The 27,416-nt window shown below is 43.6% G+C and overlaps 1 protein-coding gene across 5 annotated transcripts in view; it reads right to left on the bottom strand.

The window, feature by feature from the left end:
* The window catches only part of PNPLA8 (patatin like phospholipase domain containing 8), a 79,724-nt gene extending 52,736 nt beyond the window's left edge, over window positions 1–26,988 (bottom strand). Inside the window, exons 1-6 of one of the 5 annotated variants that reach the window (XM_040343829.1) lie at window positions 26,840–26,954; window positions 21,828–22,031; window positions 19,242–20,266; window positions 17,581–17,730; window positions 14,880–15,031; window positions 13,908–14,002 (exon numbers count right to left, since the gene is read on the bottom strand). In XM_040343829.1, the coding sequence (XP_040199763.1) occupies window positions 13,908–14,002; window positions 14,880–15,031; window positions 17,581–17,730; window positions 19,242–20,222 (1,378 nt within the window). In that variant the 5' untranslated portion in view covers window positions 20,223–20,266; window positions 21,828–22,031; window positions 26,840–26,954. Of the gene's footprint in view, window positions 1–13,907; window positions 14,003–14,879; window positions 15,032–17,580; window positions 17,731–19,241; window positions 20,267–21,827; window positions 22,032–26,765 lie in introns of all 5 variants that reach the window. The other 4 variants (XM_040343831.1, XM_040343828.1, XM_040343827.1 and 1 more) reach the window with 4 other exon arrangements.
* Window positions 26,989–27,416: the final 428 nt, after the last annotated feature.

Below are 27,416 nucleotides of genomic sequence, written 5' to 3'. Positions count from 1 at the left end.
TCTGTAGGTGGTTAGCAATATTTTGGTCACAATTTGTACACATTTAATAGACAGTTTAGTGTTAATAAAGCAGCAAATGTGTTTTTAACATAACATAATATAGTTATGATTGCCTCCAAGGGGCATGTCAAAACCATTGGATACGCTTTCTTTTCACAAAATCCATTCCCCAAATACAGCATCATATCAGGCTGAAAGGTACTGTGAAAATATGTGCTACTACTGCCATCTAGTGTGTGCATCCTGCAAGTCACAGAGGCCTAGTAAAGGACGTGCGTTTCAGCCTCCTTCTACTTAACACTGAAAATGTCATTGGTAGATTTATACATTATTAGAGCATATACATTATTTATCAAAGTCTTCTGCTTTTTAAAAAGCAGGATATTTTTAAAAATGAAGGGCTATTGGAATCTGTAAATGTACGCCATTGAATTACTATCAATGTCATTGCACTGTGGGAGCAGAAGATGCTCCCCCACCCACTTCTGTGCACCAAACACCACCAATTTCCAGCTTTCAGTGCTGTCGCAATTTAAATGGCAATTGTGCGGTCATGCGACACTGTTCCCAAACACATTTTTATCATTTTGTTCCCACAAATAGAGTTTTCTTTTGGTGGAATTTTGATCACCACTGCGATTTTTATTTTATTAAAAATATTTTTTTTATAAAATATATATATATATATATATATATATATATATATATATATATATATATATATATATATATATATATATATATATATATATATATATATATATATATATATATATATATATATATATATATATATAGTTTTTATTTGTTTCCGTTAATTTTTTTTGTAAATAAGTTTTCTTCAATGACGGGCCCTGATATGGCTGCACTGATAAGGCGGCACCGGTGGGCACCAATGAGATGGCACGGATGAGGTAGCACTGATAAGTGGCACTGATGGGCACGCATAGGCGGCACTGATGGGTGGGCACTGATTACTATGGTGGTGGTATTGCTGGGCATCACTTTTTTTTATGTACTATTATGGTGCCAGTCAGTGCCCATTTGTGGGCACTGATTGGCACATATTGGGCATGTTTTAAAACATGTGGATGGCCATGGGGGATGTACCTGGCCATCCACATGTTGAAGGCTTCCGCCGGAGGCTCTTTACCGAAATCGGAGATGCAGGGTGTCAGACTGACACCCAGCATCACCGATCGCTGCGCTGCTTGCCCCCACGGGCGCACGCCGCCATGTTATCCTGCTGGACGTCAATAGACGTCCAGTCGGGATAACAGAACCACTTCCCGGACGTCAATTGATCAGGCGGGAAGTGGTTAACCAATAACATATACTGAAGATGTATAGTCTTGAATATTTCAGTAAAATTACTTGGCTTCACACTGTGAAAAAAAAAAAAAGTGGATGTAAACCCTCCATACACCCAGTGAAGTTAACAGCCTCAGATGATAGGAAAAAGGTGGAAATAAGGGCCGTCTAATTGAGCCACCCCCACTGCGCGTAACTGGAGAATATAAGTGAAAATATAGTGATATTGATAATATAAATAAATAAATTAATAAATAAATGTGAGCTGCTGCTCTAAAAGTTAAACAATCAAAATGTAATATGCAAATACAGTGCTACCTGATGTGAAAAAAGGTATCAAATGTGATATTAAGCAGCGCTCAAGAGAATAAAATAAAAAAACACACATATAATATTGCTAGACTATTAAGTGAAAAATAATGAGTGATCCACCCTCTATGTGAAACAATATATCAGTGTCAAAAAATAGGTGTCAATAATACACCCAAAATAACAGGTTGGCAAAAAAAAAAAATCCATAAACTGATTGTGTGAACGTAAATGAAGTTCATAAATGGAGAACAGAAGAAGTCCCTTCACGATCTTCAGACAGTGCTTTCACCACACCACAGTGACTGCGTGATTCCACCACCCATCAGAATGCAAACTCACCACAATAAATGGCCTGACACTCTCGTGTTAAGGCACACAGGCTTTTTAACTGAACCACTCAGTTTAATTGATGGAACTCCCTCTTTGGAAACTGGAGCACTCAGTTAAATAAATGGAGATCCGTTGGAAAAAGGAAAAACTCCAAGATGACAGCCACATGTATAATAAAAACACTAAAAATCTCCCAATAGATGCACTCACAAAAATGACTCTTGTCATAAGCAGTGATTAAATCCAAACATTTGTGTTTACACTCCCACTCCCCACTCCCGCGGGACTCGCAACCCGGATGCACGGGTGAATATGCTGTACTAAGGTATGTACAGCATGAAAAAAATAATAAGAGCCTTAATCGTATTGTAATGTGGGGGGGGCAGTGGAATAAGAAAAAGTAGTTTTTAGGGTGAACCACCCCTTTAAGTGGTTAAACAAATCTCCCTACATAGGTTTTAAATCCATATCTGATGTCTTCACATTTATATACCGTTTAGAAAGTTCAGATCGTGTTAGGAAATTTTATTTTCCTGTTTAAAGCGGAGTTCCGGCCACAATTTCACTTTTTAAATATAAATACCCCTGTAATACACAAGCTTAATGTATTCTAGTAAAGTTAGTCTGTAAACTAAGGTCCGTTTTGTTAGGTTGTTACAGCATTTAGACACTTTATAAAATAGAAATTGACTGGGGCCATCTTAAGTGTGGGCATCATGAAGCCAGACTGTATGACTTCCTGGATTTCAGCCTTGCAGATCTCGCACATGCTCAGTGCTGCACAAGCAGTGTAATGGACAGTACAGGTGCTGAAACCTGATCTGAAACCTAAGTCACATGATTCTTTGAGACTGGGGAGTGCACAGACTCCTGGAAAGTTACACCCACTACATTCCCAGGAGTCTGTGCGGTTTAGGTTAGGAAGCATTAAGCACCTAGGTGCAGGAAGTGGGAAGATTAACTATTCTGCCTAGCAACAACACTTTGAAGACATCTAAAAAAAATGTTTTTTTTCTTAAAGGACTAATGACATTTTTTTAAAACTACTGATGTAATGTTATATTTATGGGTGGAACTCCACTTTTACACAAAGTGTGATGTCTGGGCATACAGCCAAGATAGCTAACATTGCTGATTGGAGGAAAGGCACCCCTGTCATCATAGGCAGAGACTCTCAGACTCTCAGTGAGAGGAGAGCTAGCTGCAGATTCTGGAACATGTTAAACAATGGGTGGAACATGTTCCAAAAGTGAACGTAGCCTTAAGGCCCCTTTCACACTACTTCAAAATTGCACAATATCGCAGCCACAATTTTGCCACGATTTCAGGGAATGCCTGTAAACTTGAGGTTTATAGACCTCAACTCGCATCAAAGCCGGACCAAAAGTAGTGCAGAGACCAGTTTGAAGTTGGTGCGACTTGAAGTCGCACAGATATGCATGGTACTCATTGGAAATCATGGGGTACGATTTGTCATGTGACTTTGCAGTCCCAAATCGCAGGACAAGTCGCACAAGTGTGAAAGGGGCATTAAACAGGTTACCAAAGATATGAGCGAATCCATCCACAAATTGGGCAAATCTGTTTCAGGAACAGCTTCCCCATAAAAGCCAATTTTGGAAATGTTTAAACCCAAAGCTGAAAAACAATCACCCATCAGGCTGGTAACTAAAAAGGGAAAGTCGTCATCTTCTCAATGTATTATTATTTTTTGCATATCAGGTAAATAAGATGGATGTAAATCATATCAATATGGGTTAATGTTTTAGAACCTTTTTTTTATGCATACAATCTAAAATATAAACAGTACAATTCTATTTGAATAGTTTGCTTCCTGCTTGGCAGTTCTACATAATATGCTTTCCTACTCCTCCTTGCAATAAAAGTCTTTACGTTATTTGACTCATTCACGTGTGTTGATTATACAGAACAAAGCAATGCCGATTCATGGTCATTTATGATGCATTTGACGTGAGTTCATTGTATTTATGCAGCATTAAACACACTTCAAGAATGCTTGATACATGCCCATGAAAGAGTTGCTTTTCTAGTGGGAAGTGCTTAACGACTTCAAATACCGGGCACTTTCACCCTCTTCCTGCCCAGGGCAATTTTCAACTTTTAGCACTGACTCACTTTGAACGACAATTGCGTGGGTCATGCAAAACTGTACTCATATAAAACATTTTTATCCTTTTCTTTTGAGACATATAGAGCTTTCCATTAGTGGTATTTAATAATCACCACAGGGTTTTTTTTTTATTTTGAGCCAAACAAATGAAGAAAAAAAAAAAAAAAAAAAATTTGATAAAGAGGTAAAAATAAAAAAATAAAATTCTTAGTTTCTGTTATACAATTTTACAAATAATAGGATTTTTATAACAGCTTACCTGTAAAATCCTTTTCTTGAAGTACATCACGGGACACAGAGAAACATAGTAATTACTATGTGGGTTATAGAGAGTACCTTCAGGTGTGGACACTGGCACGCCCTTAAGGCAAGAAGTTCCCTCCCCTATATAACCCCTCCCATACCGGGAGTGCCTCAGTTTTGTAGCAAGCAATAAGTGTCCCAAATACCCCAAAAAGAGGGGCGGGTGCTCTGTGTCCCGTGATGTACTTCAAGAAAAGGATTTTACAGGTAAGCTGTTATAAAAATCCTATTTTCTTTATCGTACATCACGGGACACAGAGAAGCATAGTAATTACTATGTGGGACGTCCTAAAGCAATGCTATGAGGGGAGGGAGACCCCAAGAAATAAGCCGGGCGGCATCAGACATGAGGAATCAGACTGCAGCCTGCAGCACACTGCGCCCAAAGGCCCTCTCCTCATTCTTTCTTATGTCCAATTGATAAAACTTAGTGAAAGTATGGACAGACGACCATGTCGCGGCCTTGCAGACTTGAGCCATGGAGGCTTGATGATGCACTGCCCAGGAAGTACCCACCGCTCTAGTGGAATGTGCTTTAACCTTAAACGGGGGAACCTTTCCCCTCAAGCCATAGGCTTGAGTAATAACCTGCCGAATCCATTTGGAGATAGTGGACTTCGACGCTGCCTGCCCACATCTGGGACCTTCTGGCAGGATAAACAATGTATCAGTTTTCCGGACCTGAGCAGTAGCCTTAAGATAGATCTTAACTGCTCTTAATACGTCTAGCGTATGTAAAGACTTCTCCCTTGCAGAACTAGGTTCTGAGAAAAAAGACGGGAGAACAAGATCCTGATTCAAATGAAATTTTGAAACAACTTTAGGTAGGAAAGCTGGGTGGGGCCGTAGGACCACTCTATCCTTATGGAATATAAGGTACGGTTCCTTACAAGACAAGGCCGCCAACTCCGAAACCCTCCTGGCGGAGGTTATGGCTACCAAAAATATCACCTTCCTGGTCAGAAGGACCAAAGGAATATGAGCCAAGGGCTCAAATGGTTGTTTCTGTAAGACAGAAAGGACCAGATTCAGATCCCATGGACACAAGGGAATCTTGACTGGTGGACTAAGCCGGATCACACCTTGCAAAAAGGTTTTGATCAGGGAATGTGTAGCTAGTGGCCTTTGGAAAAAAAAAATCGATAAGGCCGAGATCTGGCCCTTAATGGTGCTTAGGGCCAACTTCATGTCTGTCCCTAACTGCAGAAACTCCAGAATTCTGCCAATGAGATACCTCCGGGGATGCCAACCCCTGGTCTCGCACCAGGCCACATAAGATTTCCAAACTCGTTAATAGATAAGTCTGGATGCCGGTTTTCTGGCATTAATCAAAGTAGATGCCACCGCATTAGAGAGACCCCTTTTCTTTAAGATATGGGACTCAATAGCCAAACCGTCAAATTGAGAGACGGTAAGGAAGGATGGAATATTGGCCCCTGGGACAATAGGTCCGGCCGAAGCGGAAGGGACCACGGTTGCCCCACGGACATCCTTACAATGTCCGCGAACCAGGCCCTTCTGGGCCACGCTGGAGCCACCAGAATCACTGGTCTTCCTTCCAACTTTACCCTGCGAAGAAGACGGGGTAATAATTGCAGCGGAGGAAACGCATACATTAGGGAGAACTGGTCCCATGGGAACACCAGTGCATCCGTGCCGTAAGCAAGTGGATCCCTTGTCCGGGACAGAAAGTTGCCCACCCTTGCATTGAACCTCGATGCAAAGAGATCGACATCTGGTGTTCCCCACCTCTGACAAATGCTCTGGAAGATGTCGGGGTGAAGAGTCCATTCCCCTGGAAGCACCTGTTGGCGGCTTAGATAGTCTGCTCGCCAATTGTCTATTCCCGGAATGAACACTGCAGATATGCATGGGACATATTTCTCTGCCCAGGTCAGGATTCGATTCACCTCTTTGGGCTGCACGACTTCTTGTGCCCCCCTGGTGATTTATGTATGCCACGGCAGTGACATTGTCTGATTGAACCCTGACCGGAAGACCCTTCAACCTGTCTGACCAAGCTGACAGGGCTAGATAGACTGCTCGAATTTCCAGCAGATTTATGGGTAGAGACCTCTCGGAGGCTGACCATTTCCCCTGGAGAGACAAACCTCCCAGGACTGCACCCCAGCCTAGCAGACTGGCGTCCGTGGTCACAACCTGCCATGTCACGGGAACAAAGGACTTCCCCTTTAGCAGGTTTTGGGGAACCAGCCACCAACAAAGGCTCTGCCGGACTGACCGGGAGAGAGACATAGGGAGATCCAAGGCTTGAACCTTTTTGTTCCAAGCGGACAGAATGGCATGTTGAAGCTCCCTTGAGTGGAACTGCGCAAATTGAACGGCCTCGAACGAGGCTACCATCTTTCCCAGTAACCTTATACAGAGGCGAATGGGAGGCTGACGCTTTGCTTTGACTAGCTGAACTAGTTCTCGTAAAGCCTCGAACTTCCTTTGGGGCAGGAAGACCCTTTTTAGCTTTGTGTCTATGAGTAGACCCAAATATTCGAGCCTTTGCACAGGCATTAAGGCTGACTTGTCCAGGTTGAGAACCCAACCCATGGATTCCAGAAATTTTACGGTTCTGTGTACCGCTGAGTTTAGATCGGCCACTGACCGGTCTACTACCAATAGGTCGTCTAGATAGGCTACTATGGATATGCCTTGAGACCTTAGATAGGCTAACAGTGGAGCCAATACTTTCGTGAAAACACGAGGAGCGGTGGCCAGACCAAAAGGTAAGGCCACGAACTGGAAGTGGCGCTGATTTACCGCGAAGCGAAGCAGCTTCTGATGGTCGAGAAAGATAGGAACGTGCAAGTATGCGTCCTTTATATCGATGGACGCTAGTAGTTCCCCTCCTTGCAGGGAGGCCACCACTGACCTGATCGATTCCATCCGGAATGATTGGACCTTTAGGAACTTGTTTAAGGCCTTGAGGTCCAGGATGGGTCTTACATCCCCGTTTGGTTTGGGGACGGTGAAGAGATTGGAATAAAACCCCAAACCTTGTTCTTCCACTGGCAGTTCTCTGATAACCCCTTGGGATAACAGATGATCTAAGGCCAATGCTAAGGACCTTCTTTTGCCGAGGTCCTTTGGGACGTTCGAGGTTAAGAAGCGCGGTGGAGGAAATTCGCTCAACTCCAGCTTGTAGCCCCCGGAGACCGTAGAGAGGACCCACCTGTCTTGGATCCTGTCTAGCCAAGCCTCCGCAAACAGCTGAAGCCTTCCCCCCACCCGGCTGAGTGGGGGAGAACCTTCATAATGCTGACTTAGTTGCTGGCTTGGCCTGTGGCTTACGGTTCCAAGGCTTTTTGGAAGCCTGAGGCTGGCCCTGAGGCTTCCCACCTGCATTGAATCGTCCAGGAGGCCGTCGGAACTGCCTGGTACCGGAAGTACTAGGGATAGGAGAGGAGGATCTCTTAAAGGAGGGGGAACCCCTAAACCTTTTCTTTACTGGCAACAGTGTACTTTTGCCACTGGAAATTTTCTGAATATAAGCATCCAGATCTTCCCCAAACAAACGCTCTCCATGAAAGGGAAACCCCGCCAGTAACGTAGCCGCACGCGCGCACATGTCGTCACACGCATCTCACGGAGCACGCCGCGCACATTCGTGCGCACTGAAGCAGCGTACAAAAAATTCATTTGTGCGCGCGCGTGCGCCTAAGACACATCAATGTCGCGCGCGCATGACGCTACGTGCTCATGCATGAGGATGGAACACCACAGCTCCATGTGAGGACCAGGTAAGCCAAGTGAAGCCAAACATTTGACAACTTTTTTCTGCTTTAACCTGCACAGGAGGGGCTAACTACCTGACTAGAGATACCCCTCCTCCCCACAACACACAGGACCATATAGGACAGTGATGGCGAACCTTGGCACCCCAGACGTTTTGGAACTACATTTCCCATGATGCTCATGCACTCTGCAGTGTAGTTGAGCATCATGGGAAATGTAGTTCCAAAACATCTGGGGTGCCAAGGTTCGCCATCACTGATATAGGAGAAGCACAGACAGATAGCTTTAGGCAAACATAATGGCTCAAATAAAGGAAGGTTACTCCTAGGACCAAGTCCTGAAGCACCTTCACTTACCTGATCCAACGCTGCAGGACTCTGCAAAAACAGACAGTCCAATCTTCACCCATCACGGAGAACAGCGTCTATAGACCTTCAGGGACCGGGGTCCATGGACAGGAACACCACACCCCTGGACCCTTATCGCACCCTGTCAGTAAACTTTTGGTATTAGGAAATTGACCAAAGTACTGAATAACCAGGATCCAGCTCTCAAAGAGAAGCATTACAGGCCAAACCCCGTTCTTCTTAACCGGGGCCCGGGTACCGTCCACTTTGGCTCAGAAGCACTTTGGACGGATCCGGATTTCATGGAGGCTTTTTACATCCAATATGGATCCCTCCAGTGGAGCTCCTTGGAGCACATGTTCACTCGTGACCAACACCTTAGACACTGGCAAAAAACTGAGGTACTCCCGGTATGGGAGGGGTTAGATAGGGGAGGGAACTTCTTGCCTTAAGGGCGTGCCAGTGTCCACACCTGAAGGTACTCTCTATAACCCACATAGTAATTACTATGCTTCTGTGTCCCGTGATGTACGATAAAGAAAAGTAATTTTCCAAACGCGCTGATGAGGTTGTACTGATGGACACCGATAGGCTGCTCTGATTGGCACTGATGAGGCTGTACTGATAATCAGGGTACTGGTTGTCAGTGCTACAATGTGCTGTCAGCTTTGCCGGTTATCAGCTTTCCTCTCCTCACACAGACAGAGTGTGAGGAAAGAACTGGCAAGTCTGTTTACATGCGATCAGCTGTGACTGGACACAGCTGACCACATGGTAAGGAGCCGCTGTGATTGGCCCTTTGCCGCTATCTGTGATCAGCTGTGTCCTGAAGTAATGAGGTGGTTAAAGGGAAAGTGATGCAGAGGAAACACGGTAATCTGCCCTGCTTATCGGCTGTTCCCTTGGTCTGGGATGTCTTCCCCTGCATCAGTCCCGGTGCTGACACTACATTGGACACCCCCCCATCTTTCCTAAGCAGTTGGGTCATTCTTTATTCCATCAGCCGACACCCAAGATCCTTTTGTTCAAACATCTTCTGTTCTTTGTTTAACATAGGGAATTTCCAATAATACACCGTAATTTACCGACCAAATTCATAGATATCGCTGACATTACACTCCTGACGAGAGGATGAATCCTCGAAATGCGTAGAGATCTTTTATGTCAGAGCAGTCTTATTTTTATAACTCATATTGATCATGTACCTGCTTATCAATGCCATTATGTATCTATATATTATAAAATAATTTTACTAATTAAAATGTATGTCAGCTTCCAATGGAATTTGTTTCAACAATTGCCTCATGTATTTGGAGAATACATTTTAAATTCTGTCTGTATAAAACATACATTTCTATTTCATGTATTTTTGGACACAAAGTCCCATGACCATAGTTCTTTGCATACATACGTATATGAGGGATGGAGGCCTGCCACTGTGGTTGTGTCAGATCATATCTTTTTTTGTATATGTAGAGGAAACCATTTGCTTTGAGGCATGTTTAGGTCTGTTGTATGATGGCAGACATTTTTGTGAATTCTCTGCTAGAAGTATTTGTATAATTTGATCTCGGATTTTACACACACAAACCTTTGAATAAATGCCTCTTAAACGCAGGGTATTGTCTCACGTGTGAACAAGCCCTAAGAGTGGATTACCTATTTTGAAGCATGACATGTTGGGTATCAATTTACTCAGGCATAACATTATCTTTCTCGAAATGGGTCAATATGGGTAAATATTTTGCTAACTTTACTGTTCTCTTATTTCTTAAAGCAGTTGTAAACCTGCATATACAATTTTTATTTTTTTAACCTGCAAGGCAAAAGCCATAATGAGCTAGTATGCACCGCATACTAGCTCATTATGAAATACTTACCTCGGAACGAGGAGAAGAGAACTTACCTGGTCCACGCCGAGCGAGATGTCATCTTGACTCGCTGTGTCTTCCGGTTATCGCCGCTCTAGCACTGTGATTGGCTGGAGCGGCGATGACGTCACTCCCGCGCATGCGCGGGAGATTTCATTCCGGCAAGGGCCAGCCCTTTACCCGAGGATCCCCCCTGCGCATGCGCCGCTGCAATCAGTGGCGCATTGCGAGGGGAATATCTCCTAAACCGTACAGGTTTAGGAGATATTCTTTATAGGCTTATTATAGGCTTACCTGTAGGTAAAAGTCAAAGAGTGGGGTTTACAACCACTTTAATTCAAAAAAGTATATCCCCCCCCCCCCCCCAAAAAAAAATGTGTTTTTAAGACAGTTGCGCAAATACGGTGTGACAAAGTATTACAACGACAAATTTGACAGCAAACCATTACAGTTTCCCTAAAGATTATATAGAAAGTATACAAATCCTTACATTTAGTAAAATAGTACTACCTTCAAACATGATGGTTAGTAGATCTTATGGCCTATCCGTGTACAGTACATCCAGTTCACACACATTTTGGGATGTGTTTAAACAGCATGCTTTCCATCACACTAGAGAATCTTATTAGGACAGAGGACAGAATTCTGTCATGTTGCATGACCCAGCTTCTTGTGAAATTTAGGTCAGAGACAGATTCACTGACATTCTGCTGCGAAATATCCCAATATAATTTGGAATTTGTTGGTACCAAAAATATTTCAAGCTACCTAGCAGGGCTCGAAAATTTCAAGTCTTGAGACACTAGCCAAGCCTTAAGAGTTAATCGCCGCCTGTTGCCCCACCCAACCTCTACCCTGCCCGCCCCTAAACACACCCTTGTAAATTATCTCATGAAATTACACTGTTAAATGTTTTATGCAGAATATTAACAGCTTTAACATTATTAACATAAAGCATATCAGTGCTACCTCATCAGTGCCACCCCATCAGTGCAGCCTATCACTGCTCAGTAATGCATCAGGAGGATCTGCTGGCCAGAGCTGAGACACGGCTTGTATATTAAAAGCAGGCCACTGTCAAACAAAGTCCCGCCTTTTAGACCAGCTACTCTAATAAACAGCACACTGGTCCAATGCTGGTCCAGGAGGTGGGACTTTGACAGTGGCTGGCAATTCATATACAAGCCGCGTCTCAGCGGGAGATCCCTCTGCTCTGTGTCATCCGGTTTTCCAATCCTTCTGACAGTTTCCTGGCTGCACCGCTTCTGCCAGAAGCCATCAGCCAGGAAACTGTCAGCCCAGTCTGCTCCTGCTCCTCACTCACCAAACGTGAGCAGGCAAGTGGAAATTCTTAGGGCTGTATCTATGTTCAAAAGGCAGCAAAGTAGCCCCACACGGATGGTATAACATTTTGTTATTGTGGTATCCTGCTCATATATACATACAGCCCTAAAAACTCTGCCACCGAGATAATTAAGACTAAAGAAGTCCTACTCCCCAGTGGCAAGGCAACATTCAGTGTGGTGGACTTTGAGTCCATTTAACTATATAGGACATACCAATTTGAATATACGTTGCCCAGATCCTGTATTGACACCATCTACATGTAGGCTTCTGAGAAGGCCGACCTGCACTGGTTGGATCCCATTCTAGGTGCTTGCTGGTCACTTAGCACCTACTGGGGCCACTGGGGGGTGAGCTGTTAATGCCTGTGCTTCTGTTATAGGCTTATAAATGTTTATTTACCAAATATGTGTATAACTAAGCTCGATCATGAAACGGGCATGACATAAAAGACAGTTCAGAGGTGATGGGACTCTTAGGCTGCATTCACACCTGAACGCGGCGTATTGTACCGCGGTTTGCCGCGGGAAATTGCGGCGTTTTGTCCGGCGATTTTAAGCCTAACATACGCCAGAGGGGTGATTAACATTGTCTGCTATGCCGAACGCCGAAAGCCGCCTGAAAAAAAGGGTCCGGGACTTGTTTTGAGCTTCAGGCGTACGGCGTTTCGGCGTGGAGATGTGAACCATCTCCATAGCCGACAATGTTAAATTCCCCCTCCAGCGTATTGCAGGCTGCAATAGCGTCGGGCATAAAAACGCCTAGGTGTGAATGGAGCCTTACACATGAACAGGACTGTAAATAAAAAAAATGCAACTGCTTGGCAGCAATCTAATCTACACCAGGAAGGTTAATTAATGGTGTCTAATGTACATGATGGTGAAGACAAGTCACCTTCCCCTGAGGAAGCTTGTGAAATGTTCTGGGTTCAATCTCACATTTGTAATCATAATTTTCAATGTAGAAGTGATGTTATGTCTATAATTACTACGAGTAGGAAAATTGAGGGATTGTTCGTAGCTGGTCATACACTGCTGTACTTGATCAGCCCGTTTATTTTATGATACAGAAACATCTTTAAGGATATTTGAAATAACATTTTGGATTTTACAAATATCGATTTTCAATTACACTGGAGCCTAAAAAGTCCCATTTACTATTTTGCATTCTTTTTAAAAGAAGTCCCACTCCCCTGAACAGAATTTCAATATTTTCTCCTCTATGATTGGGTAACAATCAGGGGTCAAGTCCTGGGGAAAAAAGTGTGGGAACTCCCACCCAAAAAAAAAAAAAAAAAAAAAGATACGCTCATATGCATAATTACTAAACCGCATGTTTGTTTGTTTTTTTCGATCCACTGTACCTTATTAATCCTTTATGTTACTGGCTGCTTCCTGTTTATGGATTCATCAGGTAGTGTGCAGGTATTCCGTCACTTCCTCAATGCCGCAATGTCTCCTGGGAGCTTTTGTCATTGTTCCCAGGAGACATTGCGGAGGTCTGCCGCGAGTTATCGTGGGAACTTTAAGCAAGTTCTTTCTAAATCCCGCATTAACTTGCGGCAGACCTCCGCAATGTCTCCTGGGAACAATGACAAAAGCTCCCAGGAGACATTGCGGCATCGAGGAAGTGACGGAATACCCACACACTACCCGATGAATCCATATACAGGAAGCGGCCAGTAACATAAAGGATAACTAAGGTTCGCCTTCCCCTGACAGTGACTCGAGCTGGGCATCGCCACTTAGTGAAGGATTGGCTCGGGCGGCTCGGCTGCTCTAGTCCTGCAAAGTGAACTGAGTTCCTGCTGTGAAAAAAGTGCAGGAACTCCGTTCCCACGCGTTCCCGCAGGACTTGAGCCCTGGTAACAATAGTCACTTAGGTGTAGTTTTAGCTGCAGGGAAAATATATTAAAAGAGGAACTTCAGTCTCCTCTTTATTGCCTCCGCCCCTATGCATGCAGATGTGCCAAAGGGCTCACTCTGGACCCGAAGCCCTGCAGAATATCTGCAAATGTGCATCATTCTCTATCTATCTATCTATCTATCTATCTATCTATCTACACACACACACACACATTATTACACAGTATTTACACAGCACCAACAGTTGCAATGTATGTTTACAGCTTTTGGCTTCATATTAGTCCTAACAGATAGAATAAACACCATAAACAGATATGGCAGAAAACATAAGATTAACAGACGTTACCTGTACTAACACCACAAATGTAATCAAAGAGAAGATGGATCGGTTTTCCTGTAAGTTCTTCTAACTTACGGAGAGTTTGTAGAGCTACTATGCCTCTGCAGAGATAAAAAGAAATAAAAAAAGTGCGTCACTGTTGCATTGCAAATTAAAAAAACTTATCATCAAAACTACAAAATGCTTATCATGTAACATTTTGAACACTTGCAAGCATCTAGTGTACAATAACGTCAGCTCTTTAAAGCGGGGGTTCACCCTATCGACGGGAAAAAAAAATTTTTTTTTCCTTTTACCTTTAAATCAGGCATTGTAGCGCGAGCTACAGTATGCCTGTCCCGAATTTTTTCCCCCCATACTCACCTTGTAGTCGTCCATCGAAGATACCGGGGAATGGGCGTGCCTCTGGAGACGGAGGATGATTGACGGCCGGCTCTGGCGCGTCACGCTTCTCCGGAAATAGCCGAAATAGGCTTGGTCTTCACGACGCGTGCGCATAGCCTGTGCGCACGCGCCGTGAAGAGCCGAGACCTACTCCGGCTGTCTTCGGGGAGAGTGACGTGCCAGGGCCGGCCGTCAATCATCCTCCCTCTCCATAGGCACGCCCATTCCCCGCGGGAGCCGGAATCTACGATGGACGACTACGAGGTGAGTACGGGGTTAAAAAAATCGGGACAGGCATACTGTAGCTCGCGCTACAATGCCTGTCTCGATGGTAACATCAAGTACGAGAGGGTGAACTACCGCTTTAAGTGGATATCCCAGAATGATGCCTGCAGCTAAGGGCATCATGTTTTTTTCAGCCAGCAATTCCCTTTAATGTAAAAGCCATCCTAGCAGCAAAATAGCTGCTGGATCATTTATTTATTTTCTGTTTTTGGTGCATTGTCAAAACTAAACACATTAATTTCTCTGTAAAACATATATTTATATACAATATAATAATATATTATTTAATATAAGACTGTTTGTTTTTACCTAGTTCCTCCACCGTCAATGGTGAGTACCCGAATTCCTCTACCTTTAACCGGATCATTATAACCAACCAACGCTAAGGCTTCTCTTACAGCCGCCTGGAGGGTTTCATCATGTGCTTGTCGGAGCCTCAATAAATAAGGAACCACCATTTCCTGCAATTAGGAAACAGTGCCATCACTAACCATACTGGGACATTTCAAATAAGATGCAAATTCATAAAAGAAATCTCACATAATGATGTATAACCCAAGAACTTTGGAGCATAATAACCAAAAGCTTTTCCCATTCATAACAATTGCACACAATGGAAGATACTACAACCTTGACTGAGTAGTAGAATGATGCCAATGTATCACATGGTCAATTCTGACACAAGCATTTCTATTATCAGCCATGAGCAGAAAAATTTGGTGAACAACAATCTGTTGAAATGTAGGACATTCATTATACTATTTACAGCTGGAGTTAATGAACAACTAAAAGCAACCGTTTTGGAGCAAGAAAAATAAAAAGGATGTATATATTTTTTTTAACTCTTCGAACATAAGGCCATCAAAATCCCTCATTCCAAGAGAACACAAGAAAGATATAGAAGACAAATAAATGCGGCTATAAATGTATTTAGTAAATGTACTTTTTAAAACTTAAATAGTGCAAGTAACCACGACCTAAAAACACGGTTTTGTTTGTTTTTGGAGCCTGCAAGGTAAAGGGCATAATGTGCAAGTATGCATCACATACTAGCACAATGTGTTAAACATACATTAAAAAAAAAAAAAAAAAAAAAAAGAAGTGCACCAGTGGCGAGCTGTCACCGCTAACAAGGCTTCCATCTTCACCCCCCCCCCCCCCCCCGTCTGCCTTCTGGGTTCGCAGACTCTGGCTGTGTGACTGGTCGGAGCTGCAATGACGTCCCAAGCATGCGCGGTGGAGCCGCCGGTTCTGCACAGGACTCTGAAGGAACGGCCTAGGTGGCTATTCCTTCAAAGCGCATGCGCTCGTGATGTAGCCAGCAGCATGTACAGTAAATATCCCCTAAAAGGTGCACATTTAGGAAATATTTACAGTGCCTATAGGTAAGGCTTACCTATAGGTACAAATTATGCATTGGAGTTTACTGCAACCTTAATTCATTTTTATTATTCAAACCAAAATTCACCCATTCAATGCTTTATTTTGTTCAGAAATCACTTTGATAAATAAACCCTTTGCATTTTGATAACCATGGCCATCTTAAAGTGGTGTTATACCTACAATTTTTTATTTTTTCAAAAGTCAGCAGCTACAAGTACTGTAGCTGTTGACTTTTAATAAGGACACTTACCTGTCCAAGGATGTTGGCCCCCTGAGGCCGTTCCGTCCATCGGATTGGATGCAGGTGCCGCCATTCTAATTAAGGGAAACGGGCAGTGGAGTCTTGTAGCTTCACTGCCCGTTTCCTAATGCGAATGCGCAAGCCGCACGGTGCTTTGGGAATGGCCGGCTGTCTTCTGAGATACACACATGTGCCAGAAAACATCGGGGGAGCTCGCCGAAGAAGAGCATATGATGTCCTGCACCGCTACCCGGATGGATCGGAAGTACAGGTTGTACTTCATAAAAAACTAAGTTAAAAAAAAAAAAAAAAAAATTCTTCTAACTAGACAAAAAACAAGGGGTGGAGAGGTGGTCTTTCACATTATAACTTTATTATAGGCTAAAGGATTTACAACAACTTAAAGCCTAGTTTTAGCAGGTACCTGCTCCTACTTCCACTCCAACAGCCAAGGCGATCGGAGTGGAAGTTCTCCCCCTCCTTCCCAGGCAGATCCCAGAAGGCTGAGGGACCATTCACAAAGTGCACCACAGTGCAGCTCGCGTATGCACAGTGAGAAGCCGGCTGTAAAGCCGCAGGGTGTCACAGCCGGTTTCCCTTAGTAAACATGCTGGCTCAGGGGACCCCAAAGACCGTTGAACAATCAGCCTGGGTGAGGACAGTTCTGGATCCCTGGACAGGCAAGTGTCTTTTTAGTAAAAGTCAGCAGCTACAGTATTTATAGCTGTTGACTAATTATTATTTATTTTTAAGAATGGAGATCCTTTTTATTGCCAAGCCACAGGCAATATTCTGCTCCTGCTACTGACTGATCTAACCACTATCGTGCAAACAGGTCATTAGGAGGACATTGACTTCAGTGTACTGCCATTAATGTTTCAGGGACAGCGTTTACACAGAATGAAATATAAATGGGCTTGGAGTTGTTTGGCATTACTTGAGAATTTTAAGAAAATATATCAGTACACACGATCCGAAAATCGGACGACAGGTCATCCATTTATTTTTTTGCATGCTAATCGTATATCGAACATGAAGAGCTTACTAAAGTTACAAAAATTCTCGTACAACAGAATAAAAAAAATCAGAAGTGATGTTATGTGTTGTAGTGTATTTTTAGACAACTGTACTAATTAAACAAAAATTGTACGATCTGCTATCAGACGAGAATAATTTTCGTGTTTGTTCGATCAGATAATATATCGGATGAAATGTCATAATCGGCTCTTGAAAACTCTGTACTAGAGATCCGATTATCATACGATCGATTCTAAAGCGGTATTTTTCGTGCCATTTTCGGGTCGTGTGTACGGGCCTTTAGTTTTCACGTTAAATTTAGACTAACTTCGTCATATTGGGGAAACACTACCACAAAGCTTGACTTACCTTCACCGCGACACCTCTTGTTTCAGGAAACTCCAGAAGATGGCAGCTCAGCTCTTCGACGCGATTAATGCACAGTCTCCGGTCAGAGGCTCTTTTTAATGACTGAACCAGGGATCTTGTCCTATTATCCACACTCACCCGAGCAATAATCTGTTAAACCAAAAATACATCAGTACATGAAAGTACATTATAATTAGAGATGATCGCTGACAGGTAAAGTGAATAAGATTGGATTATCCCATTGCAATGGCATGAATGAATAAGTTGTATAGCGCTACAAACGTTAACTAAATCGCCTCAAGGCGCATCTGAAAGTCAGTGAAATGTATTTGTCCGCAAGTGAACATGATGTCCCTGGAGTTAAAAAAAAAAAAAAAAAATTGGCAAGTGTAAGGATTTAAGTGGCCAAATTGTGAAAAGTTTTTCAAAGTCATCACACATGTGGGTATGCACATACTGTGTGTTGTACAATGGCTCTACAGGCAGTAGCTGTATGTCTTTTAAGAGAAAGTACGGCTCACGAAGTTCATTTTTTCACTTAGAAAAAAACAAACAAAAGACACTCCTTTAGCAAACAACCCCATTGTCTTATATGTCCCTTCTAGCTTCAGCCCATTACACCTTGACTGAAAGGTCAGTCTGGGCTCCTAGCAGGGCTTTTTTTCAGGGGGAACTTGGGGGAACTCAGTTCCACCACCTCTGGCTCAGACCCTTTGGCGCCTGCTCACCACAATCACTTTTAAAAACAGAAGTCTGGTTTCTGTGTTTACAAGCGACAGCTCTGCACTCTGTGTGTAACCCCCTGAACTCTGCACTCTGTATGTAATGCAATCCTGGTATTTAATGCACCTTTAAGACCCTTCTACTGTTTGTGAAATCTGAACGGGGTTCGTGGTTGAGTTCCTGCACCTATTTTCTGAGAAAAAAAGCTCTGGCTCCTAGACTCCGATCTTTGTGCACTTCAATAATCCAAAGGGAATTAAACTCCCTCAGTGGATGCAGGGGATCCCAGGAATAAGCTACAAATCACTTCATACTGAACCTACCTCCAGAGTTTTGTTTTTTTAACTACCGTATATACTCGAGCTGAGTTTTTCAGCACATTTTCTGGTGCTAAAAATGCCCCCCTCTGCTTATACTCGAGTCACCTTTTTGCGCCTGATCTCCCGGACTTTGGGGACCTGGTACCGGCCAGCCGTAGGTCCCCAAAAGTTTGTTGTCCGGGGAGCACCGATTTTTCAAAGTCGGGCACCCCTTCCATAGACTCCCATGTTAAATGGTAATTTCTTCGTTAAATTTGGGGATCCGGTACCAGCCGGCCGTAGGTCCCCTGAACCCGAAACATGGCACACAGATAGAGGAAGAGTGGGGCCATAAGTGTACAAAGTTTGCCGTCTGGGGGACCTACAGCCGGGGAGCACCAATTTTTCAAACCTGGGCACCCCTGTTATATACTCCCATGTTAAACGTAAGTCTAGGCATGGACACAGTGAGGCATGGGCACAGTGAGGCATGGGCACAGTGAGGCATGCAGATGGACACCCTAGGCTTATACTCAAGTCAATACGTTTTCCCATTTTTTTGTGGTAAAATTAGGTGCCTCGGCTTCTATTCGGGCCGGCGTATACTCGAGTATATATGGTATGTGATGGTAGACTCACCTTTTCCCTCTGTAGAGATAGTCTCTTGGCTTTGTCATCCACAGTCTTCTCTTTAGTTATTTCTTGCTCATTTTTGCTCTGGGAATCCTCTACCTCTTGTTTTTTCCCTTTCTCCTCTATCATGTTCTTCTGTTCTGCTTTCTGTTTTGGAACAAGGCCCCCAAGGTAACTTCCCACAAAGGCATGAACATTAGTGGACTGATTAGACAGAAAGTTCGAAATGCTCTTTTTGGTAGAAACGGACACCTCCTCTCTTGTAGGTGAAAGGTCTTCTTTAGAACCATTTATTTCAATAATTTGGTTTTTGTCATCTAGTGCAGTTTTATTCTTCTCCATACTGGTATTTTGAGCAAAGTAGGAGTTTATATGATTGGCCAGGAAATTGTATGTTTCCCCAAAGTTAGTAGAGAGATTGCTAGGATGGAAGAGGCTTGGCCAAGAGTCAGTGACTTCATGCGGAGAGTCTACTGGGACGGGATGGTTGAGATGAGAGGTAGTTCCTGTAGAAGTAGTTATCAGTGGTTCTTTACCATTGTCCTTGGTCTTATCTTCAGGAAAGTCACCCTGTGTGGCACTGACTTTAGCTACCTGGACATTTTCTTCTTTGCCAACACTAGCTGCATTTGGCTTTGGCCGTACAATCCGTGAAATTAAATCACTGTGGGTGCTCGATACAGCTTTACTGACAGAGTCTAAAGTATTCTTGATTCGTGACATAGACTTCTTTGCCAACGGTAATGCCTTTGAAGAAGCCGTGCCAAATTTAAAATGTTTTAGGTATGCACTGGTTTGGTTATTAGTATGAATGAATCTCCTTTGTTCAGCTTTTCCGAGTAGCAGCTTGCATTGCTTTGTCCTAACACTTGTATAGCAATTTCTTGGACAGCAGTGGTAAAGAAGTTTTAAATCAGCTTTTTTCCAGCTACTTCTTCTGGAAGTTACCAAATAAAGATATGTATCCAATACCAGCAACGCGGACATTACTTAGAGGTACATCTGTTTTGGAGCAGCAGGTTTACAATCATCTGAAATAAGAAATGAACAGGTTAAAAGACATGACGGCATGTTCTACCCTGAAACTATTTTAGAGGTCATCAGGCAGTCTATGCTCTCCATAGCAACATTTTTTTGCCTTCATTTTTATTGTAGGCAATTGGTTCCAATGAACTGTTCTTCTTTCAAACACTTTTATAAATGCATTTAAAATAATTTTTATTTATTTTTTTAAAAAACACAAAAACGTGTTTGCCAAACAAACATTTCGACACTATAAAGGTCCAGGGAGACGCAGGTGCTGCATAGAGCCACCCACACAAGTGAATAGCTATATGTAGCTATACTAATGAAAATGCTGATGAAGGGGCATACGTACAGGGATTGCAATTGAGACCTGACGCCATACTCCAGGGGGCTGTGCGGCCCCCTGTACATCATTTAGGAGGGGCAACATCCAACCAATCGCCTCCATTCTCCTCCTCAGCCTTTCAGCAGCATCAGTAACAAAAAAGGAGGGGGATTGGTTCCTCTACATGCCACCCAGCTGCCCCTTCTATTACCTCCCACTGTAATCGGGCTCCTGTGTACTCCCCTGGCCCTCCCTCATCCCAGCAGTGCTACCAGCCACCCCCCCCCCTTTCCCTATCCCACTGGCTGCTGCAGGGGCTGCTTTCAGGATGAAGAGTCATTTACCAGTCCCTTCCTTGTCTTAATGAATCCATGCTAATCACTGACTCTGTCCATTTTATAACTGAGGTATAGTAAACTATATTTACTATGCATCATTTTGTGAATGAATGGGAAACTCTGTACAGAGCTATTCCTGTCCATTCATCCTGTGCTGTTGAGGCTGCAGAGATGGAGATTGGGGTCTGTTTAGACCTCTGATACTTTACCAAAGACCCCCCCCAACTGGGGTCATGAGAGGCTGAGACAAGTGCTGGTGCAGGGATCTGGGTGGATCCCAACCATATGGTCAGGATCCTTCCCAAGCCTGGAGCTGTGATGTCAGCAGACAGCGGGCTTTAGTCCAATATCAGCTGAAAACAGGTGACAGAAGTGCAGAACAAGCTACACTCCTGTGACCCATAGGAAAAGTATAGCCAAAAAGCTTTGGCCATACTTCTGCGTATTTATGCGCGTAGAAAATGTGTAAGGCCCCTTTCACACTGGGGCGGGAGGTGCGGTGGTATTCCGCCGCTAGCAGTGCGGTTTTACCCCCTGCTATCGGCCGAAAAAGGCTTAATACCGCCCGCAAAGCACATTGCCAGCGGTATAGCCACGGTTTCCCATTGCTTTCAATGGGAAGGAGCGGTGGAGGAGCGGTAAACACACCGCTCCTTTACTGCTCTAAAGATGCGGCTAGCAGGACTTTTGGAGCAGTCCTGCTAGCACACTGCTCCAGTGTGAAAGCAGTCAGGCTTTCACACTGGAGAAACAGCAGCCGCTGTTTCAGGTCGGTTTGCAGGCGCTATTTTAAGCGCAATAGCGCCTGCAAACCGCCCCAGTGTGAAAGGGGCCTAAGAGCTTATATCACAGAGATTATTGGATTCTGTGTTACGGATCTGTAAGCAGCTGATGTTTACGCACCTGTGTGAATGGTTCCATTGAAAACTGTACCACCTGCATTCAGATCCGTAATTAAAAAGCACTTGTATAAGTGTTTTTTTACGGTTGTGTGGATAAAGCCTGCATATATAATACAGTTTCCTTGAGGTCACGGTGTACAGTGTCGGGCAATTGGAGATTTCTTTAGGATGTGATCATAGAATTCTGAAATCAAGCGCCACAGCACTACAAGGTAAAAAAAAAAAAGTTGTGATTAGCTTTATGTGTCAATCAATTTGCTCATACCCATTACACAGCATTTGGTTTTGCACTTCTAAAAAAAAAAATCATTTATTTAACCTCTTGCTGACTGCCTAACTGGGAAAATACATCATTACTTTGACGTGTCTCAGCCAATCAGGAGGGAGAATCTTGGACACTAGTGGACATTGCTGGACAGAGAGGCAAGTATTGGGGGCTGCACACAGAAGGTTTTTTTATCTTAATGCATAGAAAAAAAAATAAAAAAAATATGCCTTTACAACTACTTAAAGACGCATTTTCTAAAAAATTGCATTTGATAAACCGTGTGACATATAAAATTGCAATGACCACCATTTTATTCTCTAGGGTCTCTGCTAATAATAATAATAATAATAATAATAATAATAATAATAATAATAATAAATATATATGTATATGTGTGTGTGTGTTTGGAGGTTCTAAGTATATTTCTAGCAAGAAATAATGAATTAAACTTGTTTATATTAAAAGGACCTGGATACCTAAAGCAGTGTGTGGAATGTTCGCTGCCCCCCCCCCCCAAACACATTACAACCATTAAAGGGGTTGTAAAGGTAAAATGTTTTTTCACCTTAATGCATTCTATGCATTTAAGTGAAAAAAAATCCGACGGTACCGCCCCCCCCATTTTACTTACCTGACACCTCGAAAGTCCCCTGCGCGTCCACGTGATCCTCTTCGGTTCCCAGCCTGGCCGATGATTGGCTAGGCTGGACGGATTGATAGCAGCGCAGCCATTGGCTGGCGCTGCTGTCAATCACAGCAGATGACGCGCGCCGGGGCTGTGTGATACAGTCGGCGGCTATGCCCCCTGCCGTATCACGGAGCGCGCTCGCAAAAGCTTTCCACCATGCTCGCTCGCATGAAGGTGGAAAGCTTTTGCGAGGAGGAGCCGAGACAGCTGCCAAGGGACCCCAGAAGACTGGATTCGGGGGACACTCTGTGCAAAACGAGCTGCACAGTGGAGGTAAGTATAACATGTTATTTTAAAAAAAAATTAAAAAAAAATCTGCCTTTAGTGTTCCTGCTTTTAACAATAAATGTTTAAAAAATAGCATTAAAGTGGTCCAGAATTAATATTTTTGAACTATTAGGACTGGTGAGCAATAGGGCGGCTCCTTTTCCTAGATTACATTGTACAGTAAACACGGTGTGATGGAGTTCAGCAGCCTCATGTACAAATATTTGTTGATAACCGGTGAGGTTTCATATCTCTGGAAGGAGCGTCCTTTTACAATCCACCAATCATGGCTCAGAACAAGGTGAACACCTCTCAGCCGTGTTCCCAGAGCTGCACATACTAGAGATCATTCAGCTCCTCAATGCTGATCCCTCAGTTCTAGGAAGAAGGTCATACAAGAATATAAAGGCCCGCATACACAACAACAACACTGGAACATAAGTCAACAACAAGCACATTGCTGATAACCAGGTCACATGGAAGGTTTTATTACACCAACTCCTGTAGTGAGTAATCCACAACTGACTAATCATTGGAAGAGCACAACTCCGGGTACGCTTTGTATTGTATAGTAACATTGTTCCAGCTTGACACATCATCAGAGTGCATATTCCATACCTGTGTGACTGATGTGGCAGCAGAGGATCACTCCAGTAGTCACCACTACTCCAGTCATCACCGCTGTTCCTTGCTGTATACTGAACATGGGGTTGCTGGCTTGGCATTGCCTCCATTACTAAAAATTCTTGTTTTTTTAATGCATGTAAGGCATTCTCAGACTGGACAAGGTGGCATTGCTGTCCCACCCCTCCACCTTGTCCAATCAGAGATTTGTGCACTCATGAGAAAAAAAAGAATAAAAATAAAATAATTTAAACATGAGAAAAAGGGTATTGCTTGCTTGGCACAGGATGGCTTTTATTTTCTCAATAAATATAAAAGCATTCTCTAATTAAATGTAGTGGAGAGCTGGTGAAGCACAAGTCACAATCTCCACCTTTTCCAACCACAGAATGTCTAAAAAAAATACTGAATGGAGGCACTGCCAAGCGAGCGACCCCCTGTGTTCGCTATGCAGAAGTGAGCCACTCATCACAGGACCTTGAAGATCGCAGTGACTGTCAGCTTACACAGGGGTCCCACAAGTATAAGATAAACATACTACATTGCTGAAACCCAAAACAAATATGAATGAATAAAATCTAAATGAATGAATGAGATTTACTTGGAGCTTTTTTTTTTTTTTTTTTTTAAATACACTGTAATCAGCATATTACGATTCAGACTAATAGAGGAGGAAAGCAAAGCAAAGAAATTCCCCAAAAAATAGAGCCATTAATAAAGATCACACAAATACACAATGAGTCTGCACCTTACTCGTTAAGAGTCCCCATCAGAGTCCTCCTTTACACTGGGGTCCTAATCAGAGTCCCGTCCCCCCCTTACATCTGAGTCCCCATCAAAGTCCCCCCTGTACAACAAGGTACCAATCAAAGTCCCACTCCTGACATCTGAGTCCCCATCAAAGTCCCCCCTTACATCTGAGTCCCCATCAGAGTCCCTCCCCCCCTAACATCACTCTGATGGGGACCATCAGACTTCCCCAATTACATCAAGGTCCCAATCAAAGTCCCCCCCCCCCCTTACACCAGGGTCCCCCTGTAAATCAGAGTAAGAGAATGTCACCAGCACACCATGAATCTCCAGAATGGCTCCAAAGCTTTATACAGCAATCACATTGTTACAGCTAATGTGTGGTCACATGCCTGATAAAGGGGTCCTGCGAGGTTCTGAAACTTTGCTATCTGCTGTAACAAAGTGATCACTAAATAAAGCTTTGGACCCAATCTGGAGAGCTACGGTGTACTGGTGATATTCTCTTTCTCGGACTACTCACGGTTCCAGCAGGTGGTCACCTTAGCACCCACTTATATGCACAGCCATTTTACAAGAACATGTGCATTGGGAATAATGTGTTGACCCCTTTAAATCAGGGTCCCCATCAGAGTTGTCGCCGTACATCAGGGTCCCAATCATAAACCTCCTTTACATTAGGGCCCCCATACCTTAAATCCATTTTCCCATTAAGGTCCCCATCAGACTGCCCTGCTTACATCAGGGTCCCTCTTTACATCAGAGTCCCCATCATAAATCTCCTTTACATCAGGATCCCCATCATACACCTCCTTTACATTAGCGTCCCTATCAGAGTCCTCCCTTACATCAGGGTCCCTGTCAGAGTCCCCTCACCTTACATCAGGGTTCCCATCAGAGTCCCCCTTTACTTCAGGATCCCCATCATACACCTCCTTTACATAACCATCCCTATCAGAGTCCTCCCTAACATCAGGATCCCCATCATACACCTCCTTTACATTAGGGTCCCTATCAGAGTCCTCCCTTACATCAGAATCCCTCCCTTACATCAGGGTCCCTGTCAGAGTCCCCCCACCTTACATCAGGGTTCCCATCAGATTTCCCCTTTACATCAGGAACCCATCAGAGTCCCCCTTTACTTCAGGATCCCCATCATACACCTCCCTTACATTAGGGTTCCCATCATACACCTCCCTTACATTAGGGTTCCCATCATACACCTCCCTTAACATCAGGGCCCCATCAGAGTCCCCCTTAAAGAGGTTGTAAAGGTAAAACATGTTTTCCCTAAATAGCTTCCTTTACCTTAGTGCAGTCCTCCTTCACTTACCTCATCCTTTGATTTTGCTTTTAAATGTCCTCATTTCTTCTGAGAAATCCTCACTTCCTGTTCTTCTGTCTGTAACTACACACCGTAATGCAAGGCTTTCTCCCTGGTGTGGAGTGTCGTGCTCACCCTCTCCCTTGGACTACAGTAGTGTCAGGACGCCCACTAACACACAGCTCCTTTCTCTATCTGCAAAGTAGAGAGCATCCTGCTCACCCTTCAAGAGGCTTTCTCCACACCGGGGAGAAAGCCTTGCATTACGGTGTGTAGTTACAGACAGAAGAACAGGAAGTGAGGATTTCGCAGAAGAAATAAGGACATTTAAAAGCAAATCGAAGGATGAGGTCAGTGAAGGAGGACTGCACTAAGGTAAAGGAAGCTATTTAGGTTTTTTTTTTTTTTTTTTTTACCTTTACAACCCCTTTAACATCAGGGCTCCCGTCAGAGTCTCCCTTCACATCAGGGTCCCTCCTTACATCAGAGTCCCCCTTAACATCAGGGTGCCCATCTCAGTTCTTACATCAGAGCCCAGTGAGCCTTGCACATCAGATGTGGGCCAGACACAATCTTGTAGGGGAGGGCTGTAGTTTGGAGTGCCCCCAGCTCTACACCAAGGATCTGTGTCATTAAAGTAAGCAGAACACTGGCCCATAGTGACATCACTAGTTAGTATGAGTGACTGGACTCATTACAGCCAATCCTGTATATCATGAGATCATTCCTATGTGATTAGTGGGAAAAGTCCTGAAAATGGCTCATCCTTTCTGGAAACCATTAATAGCAGTCATTATTATTCCTAATAGTCCCTGTCCTTGTGTCCCCTGTGCCTCCCTGTTTATGAATGCCCCCCGCCAGACACAGCTCACCCTTCTATTCCTATCATATACATTACAGAGCTTGTGATGTCATCCCCTCACCCAGTGCAATGTTTTGCCAGAGTTTCCCCTCCTCCTCCCTCCCTCCACACACACACACACACACATACATACATACATACATATTGTATACATACAGGAGAGGAGCACACAGCTATTGGATGAGAGGAACCATGGGCTCTCATAGTAACGGAGGGTCAGCGGTACTCACAGTATTCCGGGTGACAGCTAATACAGACAACAACGCTCGCTCACTCACCCATAGGCAGCCAGAAGTGGGCGGAGCCATTGGCAGGGCTGTCACTCGGTACGATCACCTGGGTGGCCTGACTTTCAGTAGGCGGAATCCTCCCCGGTCACATGACATTACACTCCGACTACGGCAAGCCGGCTGGGACAGAAACTTTACAGCGCGTTCATATGGAGCTCTGATCTGTGTACAGAGTACCAAGATATGAATAATTATTATTACAATTGTATCGTATTTCTCAGATTTCTATACTCTACAAAATGTAATCTAATTTTTGATGAATAATAATGCATCTTATTGTCAAGATGAATTATTTGTTTATTATTTACTATAACGTGGCGTGAATGTGTGTGTATAGCCTAAAAATGTTTTTACGTTTAAGTTAAAACTATGTCAGGTTATTTACTTGCTGTCTGTGTACCATTAAGGAAATTTACCACGACTTCCTGTCTCTAGGACGCAACAGGAAGTTAGTGAAAATCTCCTGAAGCTGCCTGTATATTATACAATCTCATTGTACAATCTACACTCTGTAATA

The sequence above is a fragment of the Rana temporaria genome, chromosome 3 (assembly GCF_905171775.1).
Source record: "Rana temporaria chromosome 3, aRanTem1.1, whole genome shotgun sequence".
NCBI lineage: Eukaryota > Metazoa > Chordata > Amphibia > Anura > Ranidae > Rana > Rana temporaria.
Note: the sequence above shows the minus strand (reverse complement) of the source record. Positions and strands in the feature narration are given on the sequence as shown.